Genomic DNA, 24,742 nt, shown 5'->3' with positions numbered 1-24,742 from the left:
GGAAGGAGGCTAAAGGAAAAATTGTACTATTAATTAGAGGTACTTTTTCCCACCTGATAGAGGATGCCTCTGATGAATGTCCAGTTAGAAGTTAAAGACTGCAAGCCAATTCTCTAAATAAAATATTCAGGCATTATAGATGTATTCCAGACAACATGCTCTCTCTGAAAAACAAACACCCACCCCCCTTAATATCCCAAGTCTCTGAAAGCTACAGCTCATCACATAATGACAGCTGTGCTTGTCTTGTCTATACCAGCACTTAACTATCAGTATCCAACCAATCTGTAAACTATTTAGGAAGCTTCAAGTATTAAGGACATTAGAAAACCAACTTTTAGTTTAGGCAAATTCTAGATTGTGCTGGGAGCATTAACCAGGTCCCAAGTTGTGACTTTGCCAGAAGTCCTGAGCAAGGCTAGCTTGAAGATGCACTGCCCGAGGACTCAGAGTCACAATAAGATGCTCAAGGGAAGAAAGGGGATGAGAAGTGAAGATGAATGCTCTATTACCTTGCAAAGAAACCTTTCTTCAACATGCCAGCTTAGCTTCACTGGCTGATGTACTTGTGGGGAGACAAGGGAGAGCCACAGCTCTGGTAGGAGGAGGAGTGATCCTGCAGAACTGGGGTAGTCAATAGGTGGACCCTGGGCCAAATCCGAACCACCAGACGCTTTTGAATAGACCCAGAAATTTTTATTTACTTATTATAATCATTATTATTATTATTTTCTCTGGAATCTGGACCGTGACTATATCTTGACCAAGAAATTTAGACTGTGACAAAAAATAACTGACACCCCTGCAACAGAGGAAATCCTCCCTCTTTCATTGCTTGTCATGACTCTGGTAGCCAGCACAAGAAAATGCTTTGAATTAGCTGGGTCACAACCTGACACTGTATTGTAAAACTGGTGGAAACCAACACTATTATTTGTGGAAGAAGAAACTCATATTATTCCCTTTGAGTCATTCACCACTGAGGTTTAGGTTACTTGGCCTCAGCATTAAGTCAAACAATTGACATTCATTGGATTTGTATTTTAAAAACAAAGGATTGTACAAAAAAGTCTCTTGGGTTTCAACCATAGTGAAGTCATAGAAAATGCTCAAAGATCAAAAAAGCTAGCACTCTCAATCATTGTCTTATGAATAGGGCACTCACCAAAGTACTTTCCAATTTTTTCTATTTTCTTACTCAAAGTAGCTATAGCAATATCCTGCTCTAGCACAATATCAACGGTCAGAACTACTTGATTTTACATAACTATATTAAAATCAGCATTAATACATTTTCACAGTTAACATCTATTACCTAGAGAGTATTTTCTAATTATTGTTCAATTTCCAACTGGCATGCACACCAGCTGCTCAGGTAATTTAAATAGAAAAGATTTTAAATGGAGCAGCACATTATGTACAAAGAGTCAAAGAACAGAAAGAACAAACAATAACAAAACTTATCAGTAAAAGCTATGGGCCAAACAATGCTATACTTCCTCAGATAAGCTTTTGTTGACTTCAGTGAAAGTTAGACATTTACAAGAATTACAGGATGTAAGCGACTGTCAAGCAACTGTGGTTTTGTCAGGAAAAAAAGCCCTCTTTTAACCAACAGAAATGGGTCAGAGTTTCACGAGTCACAGTGGTACTGAGAGATATGTTTAACGCTTACAATGCCAGATTCTATTCTACTCTCACATGTGCAAGGTGCTGCATGTAAAAAGAACTGGCAGCTTTGTTATAATGTTGAGCAGGTGTAAATGCAGTATGGTAGGGTTATCAAACTGAATTGGGGGCTGCAGAGCTGAACTTAGATTGCAGTCATTTAGAGTATGTTCTATACTGTACTGCATTGGAAACTTGGGCTCAGACTCAGGTTTGAGCCCACCCCCTTATCATCCACTCACAACACTAATCAGCCAAGGGCCCATCCAAGGAGTGCGGGGGGGGGGAGGGGGAGAGAAGAGCCTGATACTCTGTGAGACTTAGGTCCAAGCCCTATCATTTTGTAGGGTGAATGCAGCTCAAGCAACAGACCCAAGTCAGAAGATCGGTGTATCACATCCTGGACAAGTGGGCCCAACTCCAGCAACTGTAAGCCCAGGTTTACAATACAGCCTGGATACTCAACCCAATGCACAAGCGTGGGTCGGGTTTACAATGCAGTGTAGACATGGCCAGAGAGGCGAGTGCAGACCACAGCAGGGCAGAAGTCAACTCCCTCGCTACACCACTGCAGTGATCGCAAAGGAACTGCCCCTCCCCGTGCCAATGGCCTCACTCCGGAGTGCTAGGAGGAGGTGACACAGGGGGCAGCAATAGCACTTCGGAGTCACCCCCTCAAGCCCTGACGGGCAAGAGGGAGGATCCAGTGATGAGCTGCGCCCCCCGCCCCAGCGCGCCCAACGCCACTAACGCCTCTTTCCCATCGCACGAGCCGCGCGGAAGCGCCTTGACGCATGCGCGGAGAAAGCACCTGGCAGCGCCCCCTGCCCGCGGGGCGGAAGGGGTTACACGTTGCCCTAAATCCCCATGTCTCTCCCTCACCCCGTCCGGAGAGCCGGGCTTTCACCTGCCGCCGCGAACTCCTGCGGGCTTCTGGCGGCGTGACGCAGAAGCCCGCGGCCAGAGAACCCACACCCGCCTCCTCCCCGGGCTCCTGCCCTCCCTGGCGCAGCAGCAGTCACAGCATCGACACCAGCGCGCGACGCTCGGCCGCAGGAAAAGGCCCCCGCCTGCCCTTCCGCCGGATCCCAGCGTCAGTTCTCTGCGAAGGGCGCTCGTGAGCGCGTGCCGCTGGCACGCCACCTCTTGGCTACCGGCTCTCGCGCCGCCCGCCAGGCGGGGCGGGGCTTCCCATGCTGTCGCGCTGGAAAACAACGTCATCGACGGCGGGCGGCGCGGGAAACCTTTGAACATGGGAGAAAGGCGGAGATCGCGAGAGGTGCGGGAAGGGAGGGGGAGGGCCGGCTCCTGGCGCTCTGACACCCCCGGCCCCGCATCTCTCGGACGTAGCCCAGGCGCCACCCGGCCCCATCGGGGTCAGCACAGCGATCGCCCCTTAGCGCAACCGCGTCCGGTCTCACGTCGCCAGCCCTCCCTCCCCCGCCGCTTTTAAGGGTGACCGGAGAGGCTCAGCGCTGCTGGGCTCGCGATCCGTGCCGGGGGGTTGGGAAAGACCGGGGCGGGGGAGGCCGGCTCGGGCTGCTTGTTGTTTATTACACCAGGACTAGCAGGAGTGCAGCGCCCGCTCGCCCTGTGGGCTCGGGAGGGGCTCGTCCGTCTCCATAGAAACGGTCAGGCAGTGACATGACGCGTCTGGTGACGAAAACAAGAGCCCCCGGATGTCAGGGCGTACCCCTCTGTCCGCTCCGCGGTAGCATGTCTACCCTCACCTCCTGTCTAGTCCTTCCGGCACCCGCGTCCTCCAGCCTAGCTAGCGTGTGACTTGCTGATGGGTGGATTACTCCATGCATGCTCTCCAGAGCAGGGACTGCCTCTGGTCGATGTTTGTACAGTACTCTGGCCTCTAGAGGGAAAGAGCAGAAGCCCAACTTCTTTCCATTGCAGGTCACCTTAGTGCTTCCCATCAGCTTGCCCCAGAGACAGGATTTGCTATAAGTCAGTCCTGGTTCACTTTTTTTTTCTTAAAGCTCTGCTATACCAAAGAAACCACTAAAAAGTGTAGCACCTAATGTCTTGCTATCAGACGGAAAAAAAATAAAAATAATATATAACTTTGAAATGTTAAGAACTTCAGTTACACTAATAACCCAACTTTCAAGGGTAAAAAGTATTAGTCTTTAACATTGGGATTTTTAAAAGCACTCAGTATTGCCTGAACTCTGCTGTCATTGAAGTCAGTGGTAAAAGTCCCATTGACTTCAGTAAGATCAGTGTTTAGCTAACATGGAATACTTTTGAAAATTCCCTTGTAAATGGTTTGAGATGGTGGCTGTTAATCACCTTTAATATGAAGGGAGTGATATGAGAGCAAAATAATAATGTTTCATGCCCTGCCAGAAATATGAGTACAGTTTGTTCTGGTACAAATCCTTTCAGAACCATAATACTTTCTAGGAATTAGTGCTGGATCAGAAAGAAAAGTTGATTATTTTTCATTCTTTTAATTTCTCTCTTCCTCTGCTGCTGTTAAATTTGTAACTATGTAAACATTATAAGATACTGTCTTTCATAGAAACTATGCAGTACGGTCTTATTTTTAACATTAGGCATTATCAATATTGCTGATTTATTCTAGGTCGTTAAGGCTTTCACCAACAGATTCTATAATTTCCATTCTTATTCTTGTTCCATTTTGTTACTTGGGATGAGATGAAGACTATCTGAAAATTCCCATTCTGCTCTTAAGTAACCATCTTTGTGTAAAATGGCTTGATTTAGCATTGTTATTAGCTCAAGTAAGGGGAAAGTGCAGACTTCTAGTATTGTTACAAGAATGGTGATGGGCCACAGAATCTGTGAATTGCACAGTTGGGAACATGATTTTCCATATATCTCTCTAAACAGTACAAAGACTGAGAAGAATAAATTTATAGGTAAAGGTTCGGAGCCACCTTGTGGTGAGTGTGTAGAATTTAAGAAGTTGAAAGACAAGACACTTTAAAACTGGAATTCATAATGAAAAAGGTAGCACAGCTTGAGAGACATTGTCATGAGAAAAAGCATGAATATATTTTATCTTCTAATACATGTTTTTGATTCAGTTGTAAATACATTTATATAGAAAGAAAATATATTCTAATTTAATATCTGTTTATCTGCTAACAGCATAATCAGCATATTATGATTTTTCAAAAATACCTTTTGGGGACCAACTAGAAAAGTATTCTATGAGATATTTCAACTTGTCTCTACTGCTCTGACTGTTAAAATATAACAACCCTAACCCGAATGTTAAAATATACTAAGTATTCTCATTATCCCTTCATCTATGTTTTAATAGCTAGTCTAATCATCATATTTTTTTCTGTAATCTCTACAGCTTTCCCATGTTTTATGTCTTGCCATGTGCCTTTTCTTATGTTTGATTACTTTTAAACACTTACTTATATTGCTGTCTACAGAGCCAGCCAGTGATTTCAAGAAGTTAGAGGAATTGCCAGTGTTAGCTGTGTTCCTTTGGTTGTGTTTTAATTGAAGTCTCAGCAACTGATAATGATGATGAAGATCCCAATGTAAGTGCAAGTCTTTACATATAAATACAAGTTATTATGTTTAACATTTACTTTTCTACTCTATTGGTGTGTCAGTGTTTGAAGATGAGGAAATGTTTTATAAAGTTTTGATTACTGTTGACTGCCTTAGGCCAAGATTTTCATGGGAGACTAGTGATTTTAGGTGCCCAACTTGAGACACCTAAAAGAGGCTTGATTTTGCAGTATGTGTACTCAGCATTTTCAGAAGATCAGGTCCCTTTGTAGTGTTCAAAATTAGGTACCAAAAATGAAGCCCCACCAAATCACTAGGGACTTGAAAGTCTTTCTTAATTTGTTAGTAGTGGATATGTTGTTTTCTGTTTGAAAATTATTAGCCTAATAATTTTCAAAGTGTGCATAAACATTAATTAAACTGATTTTTCAGAGATGTGCTAATATTATCAGCTAGAGTTTCCATTAAAATGAATATGAGTTAAAGATGCTCAACGCCTCTGAAAATTAGACCTCTTCTTGATATGTACTAAAAATGCTATTTTTGCTAATATTTTTTATTTTTGTTAGCTTATTTTCACCATATGAGTATTTAGAACTCCAAAATTCCTTCACTAGAACCACCACCCAGTTTTTACCCTGTCTTACTTCCCACTCCCTTATAGGGAAAGTACTGGATGTGTGTCTTTTTTGTCTGACACTTGCATTGCAGTGGAGTTGAATTCCAAATCTGCCCTTCTCTCTTTTGGGTAGGGTGAAGATCTGAATATCTGCAGTAAGCCTTTGGATTGCTTTGTTTCACCAAAGCAATGGCTTGTCAGGAGTTTACTGTGAGTCTTATTTTTATAATTGTATATAAAATTCAAATATGCATGTAGGACCACTGTAAATAATTTGCATTTACATTTTTTTAAAAAAAATAAGATCTTGTACACTCATCAGAAGACAAAGAAATCAAAAGTATGGCAAGATGGAGTTTTGAAGACCAGTACTGGAGGAAATAAGGTGAAGAATTCAGGTTTAATACAGTATGATACTCTAATACTGTATCATATATAGTACTACTCTTGCATCTTCTATTTGTGTCACTCTGTTTGCTTTTTGAAACACAATTGTTGTTTAAAATTATCCTATTTTGATACAGGCAACCTTATTTGATGACAGAGGACAATGTTTGGAGAGTGTATTTGTTAAATCTCAGGTATTTCATTATTATTTTTATAATAATTTAAAAGCTTTTATCCTTGTTTGGATAGTAAGTTGAGGCAGCATCTTTTATCTTCACATAATCCAAAATTTCATACACTACAGTTTTGTCTAGCTTATCGTTGCTAATGTTCTGATCCTTGCAGCTGTTAAATTTTTGCATTAGAAAACAATCATCTGGACAGGTTGTTTGTATGTCACTGTATGTCACTATATGTAAAGCAGTACAAAGCAGTACATAGCAGATGTATTCAGTGGATAACTGACAAATGTGCTTATGGTGGATAATGAATAGTAACGTACAGTAAGTTTTCACTGCATGTGGTTGTGCAACCCACTATGCTTGGAATATCCTCCTACTAAAGTATGTAATTCTTTCACACCATTTCTTTAAAAACAAAAAGAAAAAAAACATCCTTCATAGACCTACCTGTTCTAGAAAGCATTACAACTACAATGTACTCTCACCATTACATGTTTGATTTTGATCTGTATAGTACCTTTTCATGTTGCAAGCTCCTGAGGTGGAGAGCTGTTTGTTTGGTATTACTGAGTTATTGTACAGCCAAACACTGATGGACCTATATAAATAATTAGGATTTAAGGAGCTAGATGTTTAAAAACTTCATTTTTTTAAAGCTACAGTATTCAGTAATCTGAGCAAATTGGAGTTTTTACATTAAAACCTATACAAACATAATTTGAAACTAAGGGCTAATGTTTGCTTTCATATCTAGTCTGCTCCAGTTGTCTAGGATAGAGTGAATATTGTGTGTTATGCTTTCATTTATGACAATATTGTAAACAAAAATTCTTTCAGTATGCATACGTTTTGCAACATTTAGGATAAACTGTCATTTTTTCACTGGCCATTACAGACACTATCCCTTTTGTTCTTTCTCTCGACTAGGTGAAACCTGGAGATGACTTAGAAAGTGACCGATATTTGATCACAATTGAAGCAGCAAAAGTTACTGAAAACTGTGGTAGTGAGCAGCCAAAGAAAACAGAAGCTCCTATATTGAACAGAAATAGTTTGAAGCCCACTGGTCTATCTCTGCCACATCTACCTGTTGGCTTGAAAAGGAAACATACTGTATGTTTTTGTTTCTTATGTATATTTGACATTCATATACAATTTAAAACATTAATGGAACTTCTTAATTTGCACTAGTGTCAGGGAAAACCAATTTCAGAGTACTCAGTTTCCCTCCTCCTGGTTGTGTATTCCCTGTACCTGCATCCAACTTAATGTCTTTCCTAGTGCTTTCTGCTTATCCAAGGAATAAGGCTGTGTTTTGGGCATGTAAGGGAGGAATTCCAGTGGAGTGAAATCAAGTGAGGTGTGTGTAGACAAGAAAATAAAAATAAAATGTTTGAGTATAATTCTCAGCAGCAAACTACATTAATATAAGTATATTATTTAGAACCGTGACTTGTTAAATTCACACTAAATATGTCATCCTAGCCAGCTTTATTTTACAGCATGTTAGGTTCGATTTAGTTACAGGTCGTTAACATTAAAGTATTAATGAAGAGTATTAAACTTCCAGTGGATGCATTAGTACATATTTGGGTAGTACAAATGAAATAAGTAAGATGTATTGGAAAGAAAATATGTAATTAAAATTTGTGCTGCCGCAGATGAACAAAACTACCTTGCTCAGCATATGTAAGCAAGTCTATTGTTTTGATACATATCATTCTGTGAATTCTTATGCATGTATATTTCAGCAGTCTCTGTTCATACCATTTTCCTTAAACGTCTATCAATTTTTCTCTTACCACCTTTTTTCAGAGGGGCTCAAAACATTACATGGTTTGCACAATAATGTATATGTTGCAGTGCCTGGGAACAGAGTGGCTTAATGCCAGAGTTTCAGTATTAAATGTACTGAGACATTTTTGTGCTTTGGGGGGACTGTAATATTATCAAGAGTTATTTTTTCCTGGTTTAATAGATTTGTTATGTTTAGCAGCATTGCCGCTCTTAAGGGTGCAATACAAAAGAAGCATAATTTGGGATTGTTCAATGAATGTGTCAAATTGTTTGATAAGAACATGCAGCATAAAAGGTGTCCTGTTGCTTTTTACTGTTTAGGTTTCAAATTTAAAAGCTGATTTATGAATAAGATTAAAATTAAAAACTTTTCTCTTAGGGCTTCCAGGGGCCACGTCAAGTTGAAAAGAAAATGGTGCCAATGGAAGATGATGCAGCAATAATATCCCCTTCATCTAAGTGGTCTCAGTCTTCCTTTCCGTCTCAGTTGCATATCACCTCTCCTTTATTTTCTACTACTTGCAAGAAGGATGCAAAAACTAATTTACCGTCTCACTCTAATAATGATGCTTGCGCAAGTAGCGATAGAGACGGTATGTCTGTCTCCTCACTGGTTTCCACTTCTTATATTGGCATTCCCAAAGAAGTGATACACAATAGAAACCACAGCATCTCCATTTCTGAACAGATGGAATCAAATTGTCAGATAATCAATGGTGAGGCAGTCTCACAGAACATCAGGAGCAAAGCACAGATTATAGCACTTCTGAAATCCAAGCCAACACAACTGTGCAAAGAGCAAAAACCTTCTGAAATCACAGAGTGTTTTTCTGGATATCAGCCATCAGAAAGCACAGGCATTTTATTTAAACGAAAGAGTGAAACTCTATCTGGACATATGGATAACTCTGACAGAGAAAGCACCAAGAATATACAGCACCAGTATACAACAGAGAAAATTATAACTAATAATTGTTGGGATGTTTATATGCTGCCAAATTCAACGGAACTATCTTGTGATGAAGAAGTCACAGAAAGGAGACATGACAAAAAAAGTAATTTAGGTTTGGATTTACAAGACCCTTACAACGCAAAGGTTTCACAGTTCGAGACAGCTTTTGTGCAGCCTGTTGAAAAAGAGCTAAATTATAGTTGCATGAAACTATCAGATCATGAGAGGCAATACAGCTGGGATTGTAAAATAGCTTCTCAAGCTTCTGCATCCAGCAGAAGTGACTGGGCAACTCAACTGTCAACTATTAATGAAAGTTCTGGTGAAGACCAACCAAATACTTGTGTATTATCTGAATCAAACATAAATAAAGAGAGTAACATTCAATTTGTCTCATCTTCAGAAGAGGTTTATTCTAGAAGCACAAATGAGTCTATTACCTTTGAAATAAATCTCCCCAAATCCAATGAACATGCAGTAACTGAGAGTCTTAAAGATTCAGCAGTTTCTTCTGCTCAGTCACAAAGTCAACCTCTGCCAAGAATAAATTCAGGAAGTGTAGTTAATGAGTCTAAGATTTCTGGGGATGTAACATGGGCTGGTCCTGGAGCTATAAATGAGGAATTAACTGTATGTGGAGATGTTAGTGATCAAGCTGGACAGTTCATGGAAATTAACTTCAATCTGTTGGATGGTTTTGATTTTAGTGACACAGAAGATAAAGTAGTATGTGAAAGTAATATGTTTTCACAGGGTTCAGCATGCTTGACAAAGGGAGCTATGGCACAAAATGGTGAGAGGAGGGTTCACAGGAACTGTGAAGTAATGCTACATAGTAATGAGGAAAGAGTTGTCAAATATTCAGCAATGCTGGGAGAGAGAGATGATAATCAGATCAGAGAGTCTCTGCCATTAAAACTTTGTGATGAAGCCTATGAAGGTTTTGACAAGAGTGTGAAAGATGCTCTAACTCCTTCTTTGATTGAACTGGGACATTCAGAGGCTGAAAACATTGTAAAAGGGATGAGTGCAAGTACATTAAATATTGAAACCACTGGCAGTGAGAGAGGCTTTGATTTCTCACCAGTGTGTACTGTTAGTGACTTACTAGTGAATAAAAAGTGCTCTGATGATTTTGTGCACAGTGGAGTCAGTAATTATGAATGTGATACTAAGAACAACAAGTGTGAGAAAACTGAAATTATTTCATATATTCCTGCTACTTTACAAACTTCTGTCATGGACAAAAATCCTGAAAGAGATGTTCTACATCTTGGAGGCACAAACTCCCAGGATAATTCTTTAGAAAATTACTTGGATGCTAGTGGTGATGACATTAAACCAGTTAGTTCTTTACTAGCCTTACCACTAAGGGCTTGCAATTCCAATGACCCATGCCAGTATATTACAAGTAAATATTGCATTGCATTTGATACATTAGATAAAGAACATACTCAAGTTTCCAGAACTGCCACTTATCCTTTAACAAAAGGGCATTCATCTTCAAAGGGAGCCGGAATAGGTGAAACGGAGTTTGAAAATGGATCAAGCATCATGCCTTCTATCCATGAAGCCAGGGAAGGTGAAAGAATGGGAACTGATTGCTTGAAACATTTGGCTCAAATTGATAATTCCTCAGGGCTTCCTGAGTTGGCAAATGGCATTATTCTTTTAAGATCTTTGACTGAACATAAGACAGCATTAGAAAGCTTACAAATGATGGAGGAAAATAATAGTTTGCTGTATCAACGAGAGACTACTAAAGAGAAAAGTGAACAAGCTGAAGAATTGGAAGGTTAGGTCAAATTGCATTTGACATTGGATTATGGCATTACATTTTTAAATATTTGATTTCTACATTAGTGTTTGACCTGGCTGCTTTATTTTCCCATAAAGATTTAATTCTATTGAAAAAAAGTATTTCCAATCAGAAAATTGAATTTTGGTATGAGTTTTATATGTTCTACAGATGATATCTTATACTTTCCATGAGTGTCTTGGCACAGATAAACAAACAAACTTATTTTTATCTAGTCTCAACAGAGGAGATAAGGATTGAATGGGCATGGAGACTGAACTGCCTTTCAACCCTAGAAGTCATCATTTTAGGTCATGTTGAAACATACTGCAGGGGAAGCTTGCACTATCACTTTGTCCTGTACCTGTGCTGTAGTTAAATAAAATGCTTCCGTTTCCAGAACTGCTAGTCATAACTTTTCACTAATATTAAAATTCACAATTTAATTTTTTTTTACAGTTAATTTCATGTAGGATCTGGTCCTGCATCACTGAACACAATGGGATTTTGCCATTGACTCCTGTGGATATAGGATTGGGCCCTTTAACAGAATCTGTAGGAAAAATGATGACCATAATAGTGACTAAGCAGAATGTTATGCTTCATTATTGCCTGAAATCAATAATCGACTCCCCCACCCCAAGCCAGAGAATGCGGGAACAGCTAGAAAATAAAAGGATTGAAGATGGATGATTTGTTACACAAAACTGCAAAAGACAAATAGAGTAACATTTTGTACTGATAATTAGTTAACATCACAGTTATTGGCTACAGTGAGTAGGCTTTTAGGCCTGACCTAAAGCTCATTGAAGTCTTTACATGGACTTCAGTGGATTTGAGAGCAGGGCCCACTAACATTTGAGTCTGTGGTAAGGATTTAACTTATCAACATGGTAATTTGTAAGCATTGAAATTTGACAATTTTTATCAAAGTATACCATTAAAATTATTGAAAGAAAATTGAAAATCTGATTATGGGTCAAATTCTGTCTGCAGTTATTTGTGCATTGCCATTTAAACTAATTGGACAGTATTTAGCCCTAATATGTTTTTAAAGTGAGCAGCACAACATGTGAAGGGAGAGCAATCTCCAGAAGTAAGATTTTTTTTGAAGATGGCTTCCTTTCATTTTGAGATTTAAAATAAACAGTGTTTTCCTCAAGCCATTGTCATTTGTATATTAAACAAAGATTTAAAATGATAAAAATCAGACCCCGCATATGTAATAGAAAACACATAAGGGGGATCAATTCTGAACTTAGTGGTAGTTGAGGAAACAAAGCAACTCTTACAACTGGGTGAACAGATGTAATTCCTGGAAAATGTATAACCAGGTAGGAGAATGTATACTTGAGCCACCTGAAAGCAATATCTGTTGTATATTGCAATTTTATTTCAGATTTCCCATTCTAGCAGTGGGCCCTGATAACATGATTACTCAGTGGTGAATTAGAGATGCTAATTTGAAAAGTGTGGTATAACAATCTGAAAATAATTTAAAAAAGCAGACATAAAGGTATAACCAGCCAAAAAAAAATTTATGCTAACTACTTTAGCAAATATCAAGCCTCAAGTGCCAACAACTGTAATTGCTGGCCTCGATTAATTTAAATTTTGTTTTCAGTTATTTAAAAAGGATATTGCTAAATATCGTTTAAGTAGTCTTTAAGCTTTTCAAATATCTAAGGAGGTATTACAAAAAAAGAAAAATACAAATTCGGTCCTTAGCGGAAACATTTACTTTGGCAGTTTTCAGTTAATGTAGCTGTCCTTTTTCAGTTCCTTTTGAAGAGTTCCACCCCACCCTCCTACCCCCACATCAAAAAATGGTTACATTAAAAGCACTGGGTTTGGCTTTTTTTGTTTTGTTTTTTAAAGGAAGCTGCGTGTTTTGACACTGGATTAGTTCCAAAGATGTTAGGATCTTTTGTCAATCAATTTTTTTTGTCTCTTCCCATGTGAAACTTTCATATACTTGCTTTTATATCAAAACTACATGAAGAAAAATATTAATTAGTAAGGTCCTCATCCTTCAAAGACTTAGACATAGGCTTAACTTTACTTATATGAGCAGTCGCCAATGTCTTCAGGGATAGGATATTAAGCTGTAATGTTGTTTTTTTTTTTTTCTATATGACCATTGAATAGCCTAGGAAATGGCTTTAAAAAAAATTTGACATTCTTGGAATGAAGTAGTAACAGCTCCAGAGGACCTCTTACAGTAATTTGCAGATTTAAATGTGTATCGACAGTGTATCAGCCTCTTTTGGAGTGGTATTGTCAGACTATTTTATATACACCACTGACATAAGCATGTACAAGAAGTATGTGTGCTAAAATACCTTCTGCAGTTTTTGGTACTTGGTAGCAACTTTCTTAAACATGTGCCCCAAACCTGAATATCTTATTTCCGTGAGTAGTGCCATTGACTTCAAGGGGATAACTACTTACATGAGTAAGGGTTGCAGGATCAGACTGTATAAACGTTCAGATTTTTTCTGATTGAACTGAAATTGTAACTAAGACTTATGTTTTTCCTTCTTTTGTAGCTAGGCAACAGTTAGCTGAAGTCTCTTATTCAGAAGATATGCAGACATCTTATTTCTACTTTGACTCTCCTGAATTGATGGTAATAAAGTTCATGTACATGGTCCTATACAAAATAAAATCAGCTCCCATGCTGCTCATTAAATCCACTTGATGCTTTGAGAAACCACAGTGGTTGAGCTGCGGGATGGAATATAAACAAATAATGTAATATACCTACATACTTTTAATTCAACACATTATTAACCTGTGATCCTCATTGCCAAAATATATTGCTCATAAGGTTTAAGGCCATAAGGGACCACCAGACCATCTAGTCCTACCAACTGTATATCAGGCCACCAATACCACACACATGCGAAACCCAACAACCAAAATTAGACCATAGTATTACAGCCACAGAAGATTAGACTCTTATGTGTCACAAGCAGAGAATAGGAGGGACCGAGGTCTACCAGTGACCAGGACACTCACAATGGCAGGAAAATGATTGAGAGATAACCCTGATAATCCTAGCAAGTGACCCATCCCCACTCACTGCAGAGAAAGGCGAAATCACCCCAGAGTCACTGCCAGTTGGACCTGGAGGAAGATTCCTTCCTGAACCCATGTATAGCAATCACGTAGACCCTGGGCACATGAAGAAACAGCCAGCCCAAGTATCAGAGAGAGAGAGAGAATGCTTGGTGCCACGTCAGAGCCCTGAGACTCACTGTCCAATATCCTATTTCCAGTCATGGCAACCCCTGATGCTTCTAGGGAAAGAGACCAAAACAAAAAAACCCACACACCTCCCAGAATACACAGGAGGGAAAAAAGCCTTTCCTGACACCTTCTGCTAGCTGAAGCCATGAAGCATGAGCTTTAAGGAACATAAGACAAACCGGAAGTGAGCCACAGGGATTCTGACCTCTGTCTTGTACCGTCACAAGCAACCCTGTTTGTCCAGCTCTCTCTCACAGCTAATGAAGTTGTTTGCCCCCACAATTCCTATTATGCATCTGTTCCAGAAGTTCAAGCATCTGATGGTTAGAAACCTTTTAATTTCCAGCCTGAATTTGTTCATGGCCAGTTTATATCCATTTGTTCTTCTGCCAACATTACCCTTTAGCTTAAATAGCTCTTCACCTCCCTGGTACTTACTCCTCTGATGTATTTATAAAGAGTAATCATATCCCCTCTGTCTTCTTTTTGCTAGACTATATAAGCTAAACTCTTCCAGTCTCTCATATGTCTTCCATTTTCCTGATCATCCTAGAGCTATTGTTTGCACCTGTTTGTTTAAATTCATCTTTCTAGAATAGTAGTTTTCAACCTGTGGTCCGTGGACACCTGGGGTCCCACAGACTATGTCTAAGATTTCCAAAGGGGTCTGTACCTCCATTGGAAATTTATCAATCCACAAATGAAAAAGTTGAAAACTACTGTTCTAGAATATGGATCAGCAGAATTATACACAGTATTTCAAATGAGGTCTTAACAGTGTCTTGTTCAATGGCATTAAATCTTCTCTCTGTGTGTGTGTGCTGGAAATGCCTCACTTAATACATCCTGAGACTGCATTTGCCTTTTTCACAGCTGAATGGGTGGTTTGTAGTCCTCTTGGGATCAACCTACAGACCCAGGTTTCTCCTCTGTTGCTTCCAACTGATAAGAATTTCTGATATAAACTGTGCTCATGATTAGACCCTAAATACATGATCTTGCATTTTGTACTATATTATTTAGGTTAAGAGCTTATCAGGACATTTATATAAAATATTCAGAGTTGTATTCGATACCATAAAAGTGCTACATCTTCAAGGGAAAAGCCAACCGCAGTATGCCTAGGATTAGAAAGAAACTTCTCTTTTGTGTAGGTTATTCTCTGTTTCTTACATGGTTTCTTAACACCTTCTTCTAGAGCATCTGTCCACTTTTAAAGGAAGGACACAGGTCTAGATAGATCACTTGTCCCATCTAGTATGGTGATTCTTATGTTCCTACCGAGTTTAATTTTTAAATGGGGAACTAATAACGCCAAGTTTTCTTGTAAATGTACTGAGAACTTCTGCCCTTCCTACCACAGTTAATCTAAGGAAAACTTAAACTGCTTCAATTTTTTTCCTGTTTACAGTCTACAAAATGTGAATGTCATTTGAAATTTTATTAAAAATTAACTATATTTTGTACAATTTAACTGCAATGAATACTAGACACCTGACAAACCACTGAAATATATCTCATATCGAAGGATTAAATAAACAATAGATAATCACTGTTTTTATTTGCACAGATGCCATTGCTTCTGCAAGGAAACCAGTATGACATTTTATTTACAGTGGATGAACCATTTAAACCTTTACAGGTTGATTGTCTTTAAAAATAAGAGTGGCTAAAAGATATGTTCTTCATAGCATATTTATGTGTTTTTCCATTGTAAGATATTATGCTCAAACCTGAGAATACTCATGCTTGTGTTTAGAATCAAGCACGTAAATATTTATATTGAAGTCAGCTGGACTACTCACATGCTTAAAGCTACACATTTGCGAGTGTGTGTGTGTGTTGGATTGGGGCCTTAGTTTGGATGAGCTGTGATTGTATTAGTAAAAATTCCCTTCTTGAATCATTATTGCCTTAAAAAACATACCAAATAAATCAGTGATGGCAGAATAATGTTGAAGTTTAATTTTTTGAAGGGTGAGAAGGTAAGTGGGAGAGGATATTGTTATTAATTTACCAGTTTGGCCCTACAGGGTGAAAGGACACACTTCTTGTTTCAGCCTCAAACAGTGAAATATTCTACACACAAATTCCAGAATTTTCAATATTTTAAAAAATGTCATTACATTTATATTATCATCTTTAATATGATGTACCAAATGGTTCTGCTCTGAAATGACATGTATACACACATGTATCTCATGCTCTTACAGCTCCAATTCTTAATATATAAAGGATCTAAGGACTATTTAAAAGAACAATTGTTTCATCATTCTGCTTACACGCCTTTGATGGCTAACCATGGGATCTTGTTCATGTAATCCTCCTCCTTCACACCCTACTATTCTGGGGCCTGCTTTGTTCTGTCTTGCCTGAAACTAGATTGTAAGGCATTAAGCACAGCAGCACATTTATTTTGTCGATCTAGTGGGAGGTGCCTGGCACCCTTTTCAGTGCTGTAAAACAAACAATAGTTACAGTCCCACACTCCCCTGATAAAGTTCCCATCCACCTTAGTAAGAGATTAATGGGATTGGGCATACAAGTGAATATTTTCAGTCTGGTTTGGAAATTAGAATGGGGAAGCTGAAAAGCAAAATGTTATAGAATGCTATTAAATTTTGAAAATAATGGCAGTCATAACATTGCTTGCTGCAATCATTCTGATAAATATTTCTTTAAGGTTCTTCATACTCTGCCCTATTTCCTACATTCCTATCCATCAGCCATTCTCTTGCATTGACCCTTCCCAGCCTGGGCAAAGCAGTCTCCATGACTGATTTTTTTGTTTCTAACAATTCCATATCCAGAATCTTTAATGGGATACTACAGTGTGATGAAATAGGGCCTGCCCAAAAAGATGGGTAACGGTTGCCCCCAGTGGTCCCACTGCAGTTTGAAGAAAAGAAGTGTCATATCTTTTTAAAATGGTTAAAGGATCTCTAGTGGAGCTGAATCTGGGATTAAGTATCTCCTATTCCAAAATACTTACTGCCTACTCCCATTGCTATAGTATGCTGATATCTCCCCCCAACTCCCCAAGCTCTTGGTATTATTACTGGCATTTCGTTGTTGCTATTTTCCCACTTTTTTTTAATTTTCACGATTTAAGAGTTCTCTTACTGCTTTCTAGCATACTTTACTAAGAGCTGCAGTGCTTGATTGAATTGAGGTTCATGGTTAGACTGTGTGATGACATTTGCTCAGTGCCTGCCTGCATTATGTTGATTTTATCTAGTACTGTTCTTAGCCCTTTGTTTTAACCCTCAAGAATTAAAATTTATCATGTTCTTCCATCTGATAGAAATAGGCATCTTTCTAAGCACATTCTTCTGTTTCTCCCCATACAAGTTGTGTACTAAAGTTAGTCAACAATGGGGCCACGAGTTTTCTGGCTTCCAAACAGTGGGCATGAGTTACAGTATTCTCCAGTGTATAGACATACTAGCTGCCAGAAAACTCTTGAGCTCTATATCCGGGTTAAATGTTAAATACAGAACTTTTTCCATGAAACAAATTTTGACTTCAAGCCAGAATAGGTCCTCCTTTGCAAAAGTGACTATGTACAGAATAACCAATCGCACTGTCTGACCAATTTGCTCTTGTTGCTTTGTATCCAGCAATCTTCCATGAACAACAAAGGAGAGAAATCTGTTGCTTCTCTCCTAGCTGTAGTACCAGGCCAGGAAACCTTTGTCCACCAACCAAAGGTACAGTCTAAGGAGTTCAAGTGCTAACAATGCCATATGTCTTTAAAATTTAAGATAATGGTTCACCATTTTCAATAGAATGCTGGGTAAAGTTCCAATCGAAAATATTTAACAAACATTCATCTTAGGCCTCCCAATTTGTTCGCATTTTAATATAACTTTCTGTATGCAGTTTATTATGGATTGCAAATTCATAGTTCACTAAATGAAAGAAGAATGTCACAATTTTCTGTTGAATTAAAGATGTGGAAAATAGTTTGTGCTGAGTTGCAGAGACATGCGTGAATGCTTGCCCTATACAGTATTGTAAGAGCAAACAAATTGTGTTTTCCTTTCTATAATCGGAAACAGATTATCTGTAAATATATTGTTGCTAAACAGTTTTTGCTTTCATTTAATAATATCACAATATGTTGTATAGCCAGTTGAATTTCCAGGGCACCAGGTACAAGGATCAGCGGCTAGTGAGTTAGTGAGGAGACCTCCCTACTCACAGCTAAAATGGAATCAATACCCAGATACTGTTGAGCACGAAAGCCTCACAACAGACAATTATTTATTGTCACCCCACTTACCAAGCAGTTCTATCGTGACTGGCCTAATACAGGTAAAATGAGGTTTGTTCTAGTTGCCTTTCCTTAGTCTAATCCAAGAAAACATCATGTGAAGATAGCTAATTCTCCTTCTAAATGTTTATTAAAACCACCATAAATATATCAAAATCACTAAGAACTAAAAAAGTTAGTTTGTGTTCACAACGTTTGCTTAAGAGTAATAATGAGGATTGATCCTACAAATCTTTACTTTGCTGGAGGCCTTGTTCATATGAGTAAGAGTTTATAAGACTGAATTTCTAATTTTATTCTAATCAAGGTCTCCGATCAGTGAAACACACACATTTGTAACATGGGGTATTAAATTGAATACATTCCTCCTAGAGGAAAGCAACCAAGGCCTTTTACAATTCACTCATTTGGGGGGGCTCAGGAGTGTAACGTTCTATTCTGATCTGTTCTTGACAGTGGCACCTGTAACTGCCCAGTCCTGTTACAATATATGATGTACTTTAGAGTCCTGAATCAAGGAGAAGAAAAAAAAATCTGTCTGGATCATATTGTCCTGACTTAAATATCTGGTCTCAGATTCCTGGAATATTGTGCCATCCTTTTCTCCAGAACAGTGTCCCTTACAGTACTGAAGAAACTGGAGGAAAGCCATTTATATGTCTTATTTCCAGAACTGCAACATTGCTAATGCAAATTTTTTTGCTTTTGATTGAAAGTTTTTGATTGGAAATGAGTTCTTCCCATTTAAAATGAAAATGATTATTTTGAAAGATGAATAATATTTTATCAGCTTTATAAAGTTAGTTTTTTCTGAAGTCCCCAGGCTCAAGAAGTCTTACAGAAGATGATCTGAACTTTATTACAGAAGATAATTTTCAAAAGAAATTTGACTTTATTGAAAACGCAATCCCCAGTGCATCTCGTAAGTAAATATGAAGTAATAGTGACTGACCCCCAGAATGATTATTCTGTCTGAATGTTGTCTTTCCCTCTTTTTTCCCCCCCAGCAGCGATGTTGAATTTTACATCATCTTCTCATTCCGATTTTAATTTGGGACTGACACAGTGGACTTCCTGGGAGCCCAACAAGGTGTGAATAGGTTGTTTATTTTAGGTCTCTTTTCCTATAATGGAAATAACAGTAGTATCTAATATGCATGTTATATTTTGTTAGATGCCTTTCCTCAAAGTTTTGGAGGAAGTGTTTCATGTAGTTGTAAACAATGTTTTGAGTATTACTGGTTTTTTTTACTATCTCCCGTTTGTTTCTCTTCCTAACTTAGCTTTACAAATTGCTTCCTTGCATGTAGGTGTTCTCATCAGTGCAGCAGGTTCCTTCGTTGAATTCTGATTCTATGTCCCCAACTCCAAGGAGTGAAGAAAATAGGATAGACATACAAGAACAGAAGTCCCTCACATCCAGATGTTTATCAAGTGATAAAGAAAATTCAGCATACTTTTTCAGTGAGAAAAATATTCTTTATAATTACAGGTTATGCTACTTTTGCCTGCAGAGCTTTGAAGTTCTGTGACACAGAATAAATTCCATTGCATAAACCTGCTACTATATGCTTGGGTCTAGATCCTGAAATGTTCTGAGTGCTTCCTGGCAAATGCCAAGCTCCTTCAACTGTCATTTGTTTCAGGTCTCATGTATGTTTTTGTAAAGTTGTAAATAGCAATTATCTAAACTATCTCGCTGGCCTGGGTAAGTTAATTAGAGCAATGATGTACTCTGTTTTTTCCCGAAATAGTATTTCCTCCAGTAAGAAACTGCAACAAATCAAATGCCTTTTATAATAAGGCATTTTAAAAAAAAAAAAAAAAAGCTGAAAGCCAAGCTTTCACCCTTAGTAATTTTTTTTATTTGCTGGCTTTTAAATTTTCTTCCATTGAACCTACTTTTAGTGACTATATTAACACCTGGACTATTTCTTCTCATATTGAATTTGGGCAAAAGGATTCTTGTAATTCCAGAACGTTATTTTTCACATGGGACAATAGTAACTTTGTGGTATTGTTTTATTTCTTGCAAATGTTAAAGCTGCAATCTATAATGTTTTTTGAAAGCATGCTGCTGACCCAGCCATTAGTTCCAAATATTTATTAGTAACTGCAGTAGTAGAGGCTATCCTGCTTGAGTACTGAAACAATTTTTAGGGAATATAGTTCTTAAGTGCAACTCCTCTAAATTTTTATTTGAAAATAGGAATTTAAATTATGTAAGAATCACATTTGAAATGACTTTTTAAGTGCTGGCATTTAGTTTGGTACGATTCAGGGTACACCAGCATGAAGGGCTTGCTGCCTAAGAGGACAGACATGATAAAGTCAAGATGCATGAGGAAATTGGAATACTTTGCTTATTCTGTGTGTCTTTAAAATTAATATGGTGTCTGAAGGATTGGTGCAGCAGGTTGCTAAAGACATATTTGCCTTATAGGAATAGAGGAGTCTTTCTGTTCAGGAGATGGCAACCTCTCAAGACTCCCGTCCACACTTAGAACAAGAATGCCACTTATCACTGTTCCTGCCACTGAGGAGATTCCTGACTCAGAAGTTTATTATTCAGGTGTAATTGACTGTGAGGAAGTCCAGCAATCCTTTGGTTCTCCAACAGTCAACTTTTATGACAAGTCAGCATCATTTCCTGTCTGTGCTTTTGGGCCTGAGGACAAGAAGTATGAAACTTCTGTGCCTGTAGAGTGCTTGGAAGAAAGACAAGGGGAGTTTATACAGCCAGTGTTTTCTAATGCAACTTCACAAAACAGACAAAGCAAGTGGCTGAAATATCAAAACACGGCTCAATGTGATTTGATAACTCAAAACAGAGAAGATGTGAAAGTGACTGATTACTTCTGTGCTGACAATGTCTTTGGAATGCCACTTGCTGACACTAGAGAGAGTCAGAGTGATGCCATGAATAAAAGCCTTCCAGACTCTATGCATCTGCAAATGATAAAAGGCATACTTGGTAAACACGGCCGAAATTTTAGCAGCCAAGATTCTGTTTCAGAAGGGAAGATGCTTTCTCTGCACTTAAACCAGATTCCTATTGCTGAAGAAGCACAAAAGGTGTTAGGTCAGCTGACTCACCGTGGTGTAATAGGAGGCACCCAGGTGTGTAACTATTCAAGCAGACTGTGTACACTTACTACATGTTTGATCCACTGGCGATGCATGTCTGGCTGTACTATCCGGAGCAGGTCTTATCAAAAACATCCTTGCAAAATAGTCATGAAAATTCACCATTCTAAGCACAAAAAACACACCTACTTATCCACACTTTTGATGAAGAAAAGATCAAGGACATGTTACTTATGTTTAAAAAAAGTCCTGGCATGTAAAAACTTGCAAGGCTGAATGGTGTGATATGTTTATTGTTGATAGAAAAACATTTTACTGAGCATTCTAACTGCATTTGTCGATCTCCTTTGGGATATTAGAGCTAAATATTGAACTATTTCCTATATCTTTAGCTGCTGCACAAACACAGTTTATGGTACAAACATTTTTATTCTGATAACTGTTTTATGACAACTCCTGGCTAATCCACTGCCAGATATAGACTTGTACGCTCTGAATTTTGATGCCGGGGGATGACAAGAAGCCATTTGTGGTGTTATGGTCTTGTCCAGAATTGGCAAGGCCACTTTCAAAAATTGGCTATTCTGAGTGAAAACATGTTTGTAGCAAGCACACACATACCAGGTGGAAATACATAATTCTATAGGCAAATGATATTTAGCTGTACCTATATTTCCTTGTGCATGAACATATGACTTTTGCACAGAGAAGACTTATAGGTACATTTCAGGTGGTCTTTATGAAAATTGTCTCCAATTTTTCTAGGTTTTGCTCCCCTTCAAATTTATTTTTAAATTCATGTTTTCTTCAGAGAAAAGAGCCATTTTTAGTTTGTTTGTTAAAGAAGTTAATGTTTTGAGGGGGGAAATTAACTTGATAGACTATAATGGCTGATTTCATGCTTTTGCAATCTTTAGTGACAGTCAACTTAAAAAAAAGTCACACTTTACCTACTACTGTAGTAAGTGACAGCTAAGGTTACTACAAATGTAAGATTCCATCTGTTTAAAACAAGGTTTGGGTACTTTATCTACATAATACAGTCAAATGCATAGTAAGTTTCATCGTTCCCCCGTATAATTAGTCATTTTCTTCCTGCCTTTGACACAGCAGTGGCAGAAGGAGGGAGGAACATTGGGAAAAATAGGAAAACGTGAAAGATAAAAATATTTTTTTTTTGTGATTTAAAGTTAATATTTCATAGTTATAGCTTGAGGGTTATGGTTATTAATATAGACTGCTCACAGAAGTGAGAATATTAAGGCTTGAAAAGTATTATTTCAAAATGCAGTAGTTAATTTTCATGAGTTCTCATCCATTTTAGCATTAAAAGCAAACCAATTAGGAGTCATGTATAATAAACTAAGAACTTCTTGAGAAATACAAATAGAGATGTTTGAGTTCAGAACAAAAAGCAGTGTCTAAAACAAGTGAAAAGTGGATTGAATTGGGGAGGAGGGGGACCAAAAACAAAAGTCTTACAGTTTACAGATCAAGAAAATAGATGTTTGAGAACTGGTGAAAATATTTGTTTCCAGGTACAAACCTGGCAGGCCATATTTCAGCCCCCAGATAATAAGGTATATGCACAATGAAATGCCGAAAAGTCTTCTGAACTGTAGAAGTGAAACTAGTTTTGCTGTAGTGCAGAAATTGTACTTGTCATGGATTGAGTGGAATTCATCTGTGTGCTAAGAGCTGTACCATGCCTATGCCTCACTTCCACTAAAGCTCTCAAAATAGCACTTAGATTGTGCATAGACTTTGTGCAGGCCCTCAGTACAGGGGTGAACTTCACTTTGTTTAGCATACTGAAAGTGAACATGGTAGTACTGTGTAAAGTGCTGTCCAAAGCCCCAGTACTGCAAACTTGTATGTGCTTATCTTTACACACGTGGGTAGTCCCACGGAAGGTGAATCGGACCACTTTTGCATATCAGTTAGGAATCAAAATTCCTCCCATTCGGGATTACTTATTTTATAAAAAGAATAAGGGAGAATCAGGGTTTGGCAAGGCTTGTTAATGCTTCATTTTGTTACTTTGCAGGATATATCTATCTCTGAGCTGTCTTTTCCGAGTGGGGATAAAGTAAAATGTACTAATCTTCCTAAAAGACAGACATATATACCTACTGTGTTTCAGTCTTATGTTCATTACAAACAGATCTTTACAGCTGCTTTGACAGGTACGGCTGACATCTGTTGGAAACTATAATAAATAAAAAAAAATTACAACCTATTAATTTATTTCTAAAATTTCACAAAGTGAAGAAGTGGTATCCATGTTATGTTAATATTAGATTTCTATCTGTTTTGGCACCCGACTGCCTCTCCTGGCCACACACCTTAATTCTGACATATACTTAGTTATTGTTGTGACTATTAGGCTCCTCTGCCTCTTCACTCCTTGACCATTTATTTAAAGAACGTCATATGCCATGTCGTGATATATGTAGCTTTGCTCAAAGTAGTGCGTTTTCATGGTGGGGAACAGTAACTTCTATCTGATTTGACTGTGTCTTAGTTACTCTGACAACAGTGGGTTCAAACTGATTGCTGTTTTTATCCAATTTTTCAAAAAAAAACAGACTAAGGGCGAAATTCACCTCTGTGCTGTTGTCTAGCCCAAGGCCCACATACCACTTAAGTCCAACATCAAAATTTGTACTTAACTTTTTTCAAGTGCAATCATTTTAATATGTAAATCCTTCAATTTACACACCTAAATGGGACTTGTGGAAATAAAGTAGTTGGAACTAAATTTCTAATTGTTCACACTCAGAAGGTGGTATCATATTTAGACGTCAGGTTTACACCTTTGAAAAAATTGGCCTTCTAGATTTGAGGTTGATAGTAACAAATTTAGATGCATTTGTTTACTTAATTTATGTACATAAGTATTATTTAACTGTAATCTTAATCCCCCCTTCTCTTTTTTATGTAAAGAGCAATTAAACATATTGCTTTTTGAGCTGTCACAAAGGCTACACAAGGCTCTTTCCAAAGTGAACACATCATTTTGCACTTCAGTGAAAGATGGTCAAGAGGAAAGGAAGGAAAACTGTGTTCCACTTTGCAATCACAAGCATCCAGCAAAGCTTGTTATGGTTAAAAAAGAAGGTCAAAATAAGGTGCTGTTTCTTTTTTATGGTACTTAGATTATATTCTGTTAACACTTACAAATTAAAATGGATTACAATATTGTGAAGATCAGTGT

The 24,742-nt window shown here is 38.0% G+C and overlaps 2 protein-coding genes across 7 annotated transcripts in view; one reads left to right on the top strand and one right to left on the bottom strand.

Annotated features, from left to right (window-relative positions):
- LARP7 (La ribonucleoprotein 7, transcriptional regulator) overlaps positions 1-2,748 on the bottom strand; it is a 36,488-nt gene extending 33,740 nt beyond the window's left edge. The window contains exons 1-2 of one of the 6 annotated variants that reach the window (XM_077815149.1): positions 2,551-2,747; positions 54-113 (exon numbers count right to left, since the gene is read on the bottom strand). The gene's annotated coding sequence lies outside the window, so the exon portion shown is untranslated. Of the gene's footprint in view, positions 1-53; positions 114-512; positions 643-2,479 lie in introns of those variants that run through there. The other 5 variants (XM_077815148.1, XM_077815150.1, XM_077815147.1 and 2 more) reach the window with 5 other exon arrangements.
- A 16-nt stretch (positions 2,749-2,764) lies between these two features.
- Positions 2,765-24,742, top strand: part of ZGRF1 (zinc finger GRF-type containing 1) — a 46,015-nt gene continuing 24,037 nt past the window's right edge. The window contains exons 1-14 of the mRNA XM_077814766.1: positions 2,765-2,947; positions 5,091-5,201; positions 5,928-6,004; positions 6,099-6,179; positions 6,319-6,375; positions 7,291-7,476; positions 8,540-10,910; positions 13,460-13,539; positions 17,783-17,872; positions 18,294-18,479; positions 19,749-19,902; positions 20,882-21,574; positions 23,559-23,711; positions 24,472-24,656. Coding sequence (XP_077670892.1) covers positions 5,984-6,004; positions 6,099-6,179; positions 6,319-6,375; positions 7,291-7,476; positions 8,540-10,910; positions 13,460-13,539; positions 17,783-17,872; positions 18,294-18,479; positions 19,749-19,902; positions 20,882-21,574; positions 23,559-23,711; positions 24,472-24,656 — 4,257 coding nt within the window. The 5' untranslated portion in view covers positions 2,765-2,947; positions 5,091-5,201; positions 5,928-5,983. The remainder of the gene's footprint in view (positions 2,948-5,090; positions 5,202-5,927; positions 6,005-6,098; positions 6,180-6,318; positions 6,376-7,290; positions 7,477-8,539; positions 10,911-13,459; positions 13,540-17,782; positions 17,873-18,293; positions 18,480-19,748; positions 19,903-20,881; positions 21,575-23,558; positions 23,712-24,471; positions 24,657-24,742) is intronic.

This window comes from Eretmochelys imbricata, chromosome 4 (genome assembly GCF_965152235.1).
Source record: "Eretmochelys imbricata isolate rEreImb1 chromosome 4, rEreImb1.hap1, whole genome shotgun sequence".
NCBI lineage: Eukaryota > Metazoa > Chordata > Testudines > Cheloniidae > Eretmochelys > Eretmochelys imbricata.
This window is presented reverse-complemented; position numbering and strand designations above follow the sequence as displayed.